The sequence below is a fragment of the Lytechinus variegatus genome, chromosome 12 (assembly GCF_018143015.1).
Source record: "Lytechinus variegatus isolate NC3 chromosome 12, Lvar_3.0, whole genome shotgun sequence".
Taxonomy (NCBI): Eukaryota; Metazoa; Echinodermata; class Echinoidea; order Temnopleuroida; family Toxopneustidae; genus Lytechinus; species Lytechinus variegatus.
In genome coordinates this window covers 22,140,907-22,150,424 of record NC_054751.1, presented here as the reverse complement: position 1 = coordinate 22,150,424, position 9,518 = coordinate 22,140,907, and the positions used below count along the sequence as shown (strand labels likewise).

The window sequence follows — 9,518 nt, the reverse complement described above, 5'->3', positions numbered from 1 at the left end:
CCTGTGGTTTTCTTTGGTTCCTTCTGTTTATTTCGTTATATGAACTTTGATTTCGAATGAAATGTTGAAAGTAATTTTCAATGAATCTAGTGGTTCGATTTTTTTAGTATACATTTCATTCTGGGCCGAGTTGTCTAAAAGCCAAGGATTTACGAGTGTACTGTGTACAGTGCAGTCGATCGATCTTGTCCACACACACGACGAGAACTGGTTTTAGGCAGTTCCGGAACTGTTTAAGAATTAAGATGAATGATTTCTAGAATTCTTCTCATATCACATCCACTCCTACTACAGATTCGATGATATTATTGTCTTTCAAGCGAACAGATGCTGGATTCAATCATACCAAGAATAAGAAGTTGACTTCATAAATCGTCTGACTCGACATGCTCGACGTCTCGAGTCGAGTCTGATTGAGTGATTGTGTCCGAGTTCAGCCGATCGGCTAGGGCCTAGGCGTAGGCCGGCCTGACGTTAGGAGCGAGCAGGAGAGTGGATACGGTACTGTATGTGTATCTGCTTCTGTCAAAACGACTGGGTATCTACTAGCACAAAAACCAAGATTTAACTTTCAGAACAAGTCACTTACTTAGTCAGTTGATGTTGCTCTTGAATATGAATCATGTTTGCATCTGAATTTTTGTGCGGTGCTGTTGAGGGTAAGAACAAAATCTTAAATTAATTTTAATAAAGTTGGACTCGAGTCAAAGTTTTCCAGATCTTACTTTACAAAATGTTTATTTCATTTGTTTGTTAGGCCTCTAGTCTAACACCACTCACACGTATGGACTTTTCAAAAATTCATCAAGCTTAAATTTGTTCACAAAATATTCATGGAATACGGTATACAATTACAAACCCAATTCACATGATTCAAGAGATGCCGGTACCGCTACTACCGGTAGTCATGGTAGTTACCACATTGACGGCAAGATCCTCAGGAATTATACTTTTTGTGGACAGGTGTTAAAAAAGACAACGTCCCATCAATATCTTGGGCATGTTGGGGTTTAGCTGGACAATGAATTATCATGGAGGGAACAAGTGGATAAAACAGCCAACAAAGCCCACAAAACCCTTGGCTTTCTACAAAGGAATTTACTTTTGTCCAAGGGAAAGTCATAGCCTACATCACTCATTCAATGAACAAGGTTATGATATAACCTTGTTCTCACTTATATCTCCATGTGTGACAAAATAAGGGTGGCAATGTTTGGCTTATTTTCTCTTTTTCTTTGGGGCAAATGCTTGATTTTTTTACACTGACAGTTTCCATTACACCTATTATTCATACAACTTGACTATTATTTAAATTTGATTATTTAAATTATTTTTTCTCAATTAAAAATAGAGATAAAAAATGAGAATTTTCTTGCCATATCACTTTCCACCAATAGAGGGCGTACCAAAAAATATGCCAAAAATTTAAGTTTTTGAGCGCTCTGGTGTATACAAAAATTATTCCCAAGTTACTATTGAAAAATAAATTGCAACTGTATGGAAATTAGTAATTTTGGTCACAAATGTGATATTTTATAAGATGGCTAAATAATTTGCAGCTTGCTGATTGGTCAAAGCGTACCACGTGATCATTCGCGAAAAGTGTCTATCCCTGCACGCCCGTGCAAATTTCGCGCACCCAAATTGTCTAACCCACGGTAAGTGCAATTTCAAAATTTTTGATATTTGATTTAGATCTATTTCATTATTTCTTTCTCATATAAGGTGCTTAAAATTGCGATCGAAATTACTTAGCCATCTTATAAAAGGAATAACGCATTTTACCCGTCGTTTTTCAGCGATATGCAGTGCACTCGAGGTTTCTTCTTCGCATGCACACTCCACACTCGCCTTCGGCTCGTGTGGAGTGCGCATGCTCAGAAGAAACCTCTCGTGCACTGCATATTCGCTAAACAACTCTGCGGAATGCGTTATTCCTATATTAATGATTTTTTAAAGTGTGTGCTCTGTACAACATTGGCATATCATAGTCCTACCTGTAGATTCCCCACAGGCAGGGTGGTAGCAGTGAACAAGTGGCCTACATCATTAGTCAGACCAGTATTAGAGTACGCCACTTGTGCATGGGATCCTTATAAGGTTGATCAAATTGGAACTCTTGAAGGGGTTCAACGCAAGGCAGCTCATTTTTGCTGTGGTGATTTAGCCGTGAAAGTAGCGTCTGTAGAATGTTTAAAGATCTCCAACTCAATACACTGGAAAGTAGAAGGGAAAAGAGCAGACTGACAATGATGTACAAAATCCAGAATGATAATGTTGATATGAACAAAGAGGAATTCATTAACCTTATTTCGACTAGGGAGAAGAGAAAGAATAGTGGTACTCGCATTTGCATGGACAGAAACTTACAAAAATTCATTCTTTCCAAGAACAATCAGAGTTTGGAATGACTTAAGTCCTCGTATAAAAAACAAAACATCAGTAGAAAGTTTTAGAGTAACACTCTAACCCACATGTGAGCAGCAGGCTGGCGATTTGCAGTCTACTGCCCTGCCGGTGCAAACTTCAGAAGGTTCAGAAGAAAGTATAAAATCATGGATGAAACTGTAAAGTAGGTCAAGGGGTTTCGCTGGTATCACGATCTCAAAATTCTATTTCGATCGGCAAATGTGCTCTGTGCTTGAAAACCGTTCTGAAAAAGCGTGACCGAACTTCGCGGACCAAAGTTTTTGTGGAGATTTAAACAAAAACTCAAGCTAAGAAAGTGACATATTTATATCAGATTGACGGCAAAATGCTATAGAATTGGTTAGTACCATATTTAACTCACATTTTTGATGATTTCTGCTTGCAAAATGGTGATATTGTAATGCTTGTTGAGATAATTGAGAATATCAGATTTGTTCAAAACAGGCGCTAATGTTGACAAATTTGCCGATCTCTTGTCAATATTTTCATGAATACTGAAGTCATCCTAAAGAAACTTACACCAAAGGGTAATTTTAGGTTGCTTTTCATGTTGATGATGTCAGATTGTTAGGATATCAGCTAGTTTTTGAGATAACGACCGTCCGCAAAGTATGGACATACAGAACGCGAAGTTTGGCCTCACTGCCATAATACTAACCTCGAGCCAAGTTCGTGCAGGCTCCACTCTGCTTCACTACCGCTACGCTACACTGCACTCCACCTACCCGAATTTCGGGACAGTGAACTCGATCGGATATTCCGAGTGACAAATGTGGGATGGAAATGTTATTTATAAATTGTAAAAATTATAGAAAAAAGTATAATGAGAAAGAAAAATAGCTAAATTTCTTACTCTTCACCCGTATTTCATTCCGTGTCCATCCTCCGTATATCCTCAAAATTTGTGATTTTGGGCCATTATCTATTTCCTAACATGTATTATTCACCCCTGATTTCAAGACAATCGCATGCGATCGGTTGCAGGTCAAACAGCATAAATATATTGGATGGCTCAGAAAATACCAAAAATATTCTAAGAGTTTGGGAAAATATTCCACTGATTCATGGAATATTTTTTTGTTAATGCCACTCAAAGCAGGAAAAAACTAACAATAAATGCAATCTTGTACATGTATGATTACATGTTATTCATATAAATACTTGTACATTTGTGGTAACAATTTCAAAATGGGTTCATAGAGAATCCAATGTAAATGACCACCCAAGTGTGTCTTTGCATTAAAGAAGAAATTGTGCCAAAGGATTCAGGAATACATTGTATAATTGCTGAGCAATAAGCGAAATCAACTTGGGATTTGAGTCAAACATCAGCAGGTTTTTTCCAGGCAATAATGATACTCTCCAACATGGGTGTATGTGTTGGTGATCTATAGTGTGATTTTTTAATTTTTTTTTTCAGGATTAAAAAAAAGTTCAGTTCTCTAATTGTACCAAATCAAGATCCATGATAATATAATTGATGTCATACACTGCATGTACAATATGGCTCTCCATTACTTTATATTTCACAAAGTTAATTTCTACTCTAGCTACATGTACATATAGTCTTTTTCACAAGATCAGAATTGTGTTCTTTTGCTGAGAGGGTATTTATTAAAGAGGTTTGACAACATATGGCAAGGCTCCACATTAACTTTTTTTGGTGGTGGCCCGTTCGGGCCACCAAAACCTTCAAATAATTTTTTTTGGTGGCCCACTAGTAAAGTTTGGTGGCCCGAAAAATATAAAGAAAAACATTAATTAAAAATGAATAAAACAAACTGAAATATTCTGCAATCACTAACACGTACCACTATTCTTTGTACATCTTGTATAAAAATCGTGCTTGCTGTTATTTTACTTTGCTTATTTTGTGGTAATATATAAATTGTTCTATCATTGCAAATATGAAATGATTGAAAGAGAATAAAAGAATTGTGTTGTTCCCAGGTTGTGTAGACTTTTAATCTTCCTATAGACACACACTCATAATGGTAAAGTAAATAAATAGTGCATATCAAACTCAGATAGATTTACAAAACAATGATCTTTCCTTTCTTCCTTTTTGATTGTAAAACCTAGATTATGCAGGCCCCAAATCCAGTTTTTCTCTTTTCCAGCATATTATAGCAGGAGAAAATCACTTGCTGCAGAATTAGAACAATGTGTAAAAGGGGGAAATAAACAAAAATAATTTTTAGAATAGTATATATTGAAAAAAGAAAACAAAAATTGTAAAAATGAATACGGTAAGTGAAATAAAACAAGGAAAAAATGAAGAAAGAAAAAACAAAGAACAGGTCATAAAAAAAATTGAGTAAAAAACAAAAGAAAATTTAAGAAAAATGAATAAAACAAAATTATCAAAAAATGAGGAAATTATTATTATTATTCAGTAGAAACATGTTCTTTAATCAGGCATATTCAATGGGAAGGGGTATAAATGGTTTAATCACTGTTAAAAAAATGAAAGAAAAAATAAAACAGCAAAAGTTATCTGGAAAAAACAGTGAGAAAATTCCTTCCCTATATTTGACAAAATGATGGAAAAAATTCACATGTCATATCAATGAAATGCCTTCCCAAAGTATTTACTTCCTTAAGAGTGGTTTAAGAAGTCATTTGTAAACAAGAAAGAAAGAGCGGCCTATTTATTTTTGGCTCGAAGGGACACAGCTTCGAAATAAACCAAATATCAACATACATACAAATGCACATATGGGACTGTGATGTACTCACCTATGTGTTTTATGTGTATTAATGCATTTGGAAATCGGTCTTTTTAGTCAAAAGAGAGGTCATAATTCCTCCTTTTAATGCTTGCATATAATCAGGTTTCCGTAATATGGACTGTAGAAGGGCATTTCATTGGTGTAAAATGTGACTTTGACGTAGATTTTCAAAGTTCTGGGGAAGATTTCTTAGCAGTAACATTTCGTATCGCAGCTCCCTGGGTCTGAATAGTCTGCTCGCGCACAGCTAGCTGCAGTGGTTTCATGCATACAAAGCTCAGCCAGACAGCCGGTGCGGCTGGCTGAATAATAGTTACTGTATGCTAGCGGTATGCCTACATACTGTCATGACTATGCAATCTTTGTGTGTGTGTATTTGTGTGTAGATTAACAAAAAAGGCGCATGACGAATTGGCTTGCAATTTTTACTGTAGAAAGTTGATAAATGCATGCAAAATCGGGAGAAAAATTGCGCTACTTTGAAAATTATTGGTTGCCCGATTCGGGCCACCAAAACTTAACATTTTTTCAATAATGGTTGCCCGAGGTGAATTTTTGGTGGCCCCGGGCCACCGCTAATGTCGAGCCTTGCATATGGATAAATGATGAATTTGTTCTTTATATCATTAAAATGAGCAAAAAAGAGATGTTTGTGAAATAATTTCAGTGTACAAATTGGAAAGTTGTACATGTGTGACATCACAGATCTTGTTCGAATTGCCAATGGGAGAATCTCCATAGCATTTGTGATATTGACATTCACATGTGAATCTTGTCCCATTTTGCTTAATCTTTTGACTGTTTATTTTTTCTGCTTTCAGACTTAAGCTAACTTGTTCCAAGGTTTCATTCTCCTTTTGAAGTTTTGATATGGCAAAACTGATCGATACAAGCAGATACGTGTAATTGCAACAGCCCATTAGTTTGTACACAAAAATTCATGAACTATACAGCACTTTATAGTCCATATGAAATATAAACTGTTTATAAACCAAATTTCTTTTGAGCAATGGTGTAACAAATACACGAAAGTGGAAATTATACTATTTGTAATGGGCATTACATTAAATGACAGTTTAAACCGAGTGAACGTTTAACTAAGTTATTATTGGACCAAACTATAAGACCAGGTCAAATGTCATGTAGGGTCAATGAGCATATTATTACATGGATGTTTTTGTGTTTTTTTTTTTAATACTTATTTTATAGTGGTTTTCAAAATCAGCACTGCTAAGTACTACATGTATATTGAATTGCGTAATGCAGGTGAGACTGCCAGAGGGGCTCCTCTTGTTATCATAAATCGTGGGGGAGGGGGGTATCAAAAAAATTGTAATATACCAGTTCGTAGTTACTACATGGACAATTTTGGTCAAATGACCTTTCATTTCTTTCATTGAGATTGGCAGATTTTAAAGCAAGATATTACATGTATGTAAGGATGCCTTGCATAGCAGGATGAAGAAATTGAAAAGACCAGGTGACTAGAATAGACCAGTTCGTAGTTACTTCATGGACAATTTTGGTCAAATGACCTTTCATTTCTTTCAATGTGATAGGCAGATTTCAAAGCAAGATATTACGTAAGCTTGCCTTACATGGCAGGATGAAGAAATTGAATAACCCAGGTGACTAGAATAGCACACCAATGAACACTTTATGAAGGTATTTGTTGCATTCCTACTTTGAATGCATATCATAGCACGTTGCACAATGTACTTGGCAAACTGTGAAATACCAGTCGTTCGTGGACACATTGCTTTTGTGGATGTAAATGAAAAACACAATTCAAAAGAATATATGAATAATCAAGACATCGAACTTGGTGCTTATCTCATTAGTTTTTAAACCACCGTGTCACTTTAGTACAAATGACCTTCCTCTGATCATGCGTAGAATCTTTTGATCATGCGCAGAAAGGAACTACAAACTGGCTTATAGCACACCATTGAACGCTTTATGAAGGTATTTGTCGCATTTCTACTCTTGAATGCATATCATAGCATGTTGTACAATGTACTTGGCAAACTGTGAAATACCACTCGTTCATGGACGCATTGTTTTTTGTGGATGTAAATGAAAAGCACAAATTCAAAAGAATATATTAATGATCAAGACATCAAGAATGGTGCTTATCTAATTAAATTTTAAACCACCATGTCACTTTAGTACAAATGACCTTCCTCTGATCATGTGCAGAATCTTCTGATCATGCGCAGAGTGGGACTACGAACTGGCTTATTCTTTTTTAATCAATGTCCTACCTGAAGATTCCTTGAAAAGTTATCCAGAAATCAGCTATCGTTAAAAGTGGATTCATTGAATTGCCTGAACAAGTAGCATGTGACCATTTTGCCTCATTCTTCGAGCACCATTAGACACTAGGCATTCTCAAACCAGGGAATCATTAGTGGGACTCACTTCTCTGCTCAAATAAACTTGAGAAGTTGAGAAATATGCAATGAATTTTGAAAATGGAAAGGACTGTTCAAAAACAACTTAAATGTCAAAAATATGAAGTATGTACCATATATCATATATACTGAGTAGTTGAAATGACATGCTATGTTTTGTTTGCATGTTTGCTAAAACGGCTGATCGTGTTGGTACAAGGGAAATCATGGGATTACAAAACACTCTCACTAGCAGTGCACATCTGATGACAAAACAGTACATACTGAACAGAAAATCAGTCAATCTTTCATGATGAAATTGTTTTCCACATGTATTTCCCTCATTATTCCCATGATTTATGTAAATCCAATTTTCATATCTTTATCATAAAAAAGAAAGCAATAAACATATAAAATCAGGATATTGGTTCTTATGAACAAGATACAGGTCGCATATATAAAATTTAAGAATATAAGAATAACATGACATGAAGAAAGACGGTGTGCATTTGGAAATTCGTTGCATAATATAATATTAAATAATATAATCAGTCAATTAGTCATAAATATGAGGCAAAGAAATTGGAGTACAGTATGTTTCTAAAAAATAATTAATGTGAACAAACCACATACATTGTGTAGTGAAACAGGTATTAGGATAGTGGATAAGGAAATGAAATGAATGAAATTGAAATTATCATCAGCCTTACACTGTTCACAGACTTTCATAGTTCACCGCTGCAGATGAAAGAAAATATGGCCCTCTCCTACTGTCTTTCATCTAATATCCTGTGCAAGGTTATGCAAACAACCGAGGAGGCCTATTATGTACAGTATGAAGGGTGCAGATGGACTTTGCAATGACCCTGTATGTAGTATTGCTCTTATTTGATGTACATGTACATGTACATGTGCATGACAAATCCAGTTCTTCGGATATGCCTACTTGTAATGTGCATGTAGCTATATATGTACACGTTCATGTACATGTATGTAGATGTGTTTAGAATAGTTCTTCATTTCAAGTTAAAACCACAAAAATTGCATTGACCAGCACATTGCATAAATAAGTGTCAGCTACATGTACATGTACATGTGCACCATGTACTCATGACATTAAAGGAAATTTCCACCATCATACATGTACATGTAGATGTTGGTTTGTAGATCCTAAGACTGAAAATTTCATCAGAATAAGATGTAATTGTAAATATGGAGGTTAATATTATTAAAATTTGATTTTGTTTTAAAAATATCCTTTTATGGGGGGGGATGCCATAAATTGAAACATACTGCATTTTTTAAGGGGGTTTTATCCACTGGAAACCATTTATATTCTAGTATGTTTCGTGCCTATTACATGTATTTCTTTACAGTACTGAACATAAGAAGTATCTGGATTCAGCAAACTTATTATTTTTCCTTGCCCTTCTCCCCATCCCTCCCTCCTCCAGGTTTCTATGGAAGGCCATGGACCCCAGAACAAAGGAGAAACTTATTCTCCCTGATGCAGCGTCTTGGATTGAACACCTACATGTATGCTCCCAAGGATGACTGCAAACATCGGGCATTCTGGAGAGATCTATATTCAGTAGAAGAAGCAGGTACCTTTCATATTCACATTTCATTTCATTGTGATATCCACCTGCTCATTGGTGGGTCCATGATTTATGGGGGTGGGGGCTGCTTTTTTTACACATATTCTGACAATAAATGAGGGTGACACAACATTTGCTCTTGCGATATTTGCTCGGGTCTTGATATCTCAGAGGGCATAGGGGTAGAGTTAGAATGTGTAGATTTTCCATCAGAGCCATTGTTGCTGGAGCAAATGTCATGGTACCCCCCCCCCCAAAAAAAAAAAAGTGTAAGGTCAGCACATTTTCAACCAAAGAAAGGTCATGGAACCCCCCCCCCCAAAAAAAAAAAAAGTGTAAGGTCAGCACAGTTTCAACCAAAGAAA

General features: G+C 35.8%; 1 protein-coding gene across 3 annotated transcripts in view; it reads left to right on the top strand.

The window, feature by feature from the left end:
- The first annotated feature begins 179 nt into the window (after positions 1–179).
- LOC121425395 (protein O-GlcNAcase-like) overlaps positions 180–9,518 on the top strand; it is a 38,081-nt gene continuing 28,742 nt past the window's right edge. For all 3 annotated transcript variants that reach the window (XM_041621436.1, XM_041621437.1, XM_041621435.1), the window contains exons 1-2: positions 180–659; positions 9,010–9,159. In XM_041621436.1, the coding sequence (XP_041477370.1) occupies positions 623–659; positions 9,010–9,159 (187 nt within the window). In that variant the 5' untranslated portion in view covers positions 180–622. The remainder of the gene's footprint in view (positions 660–9,009; positions 9,160–9,518) is intronic.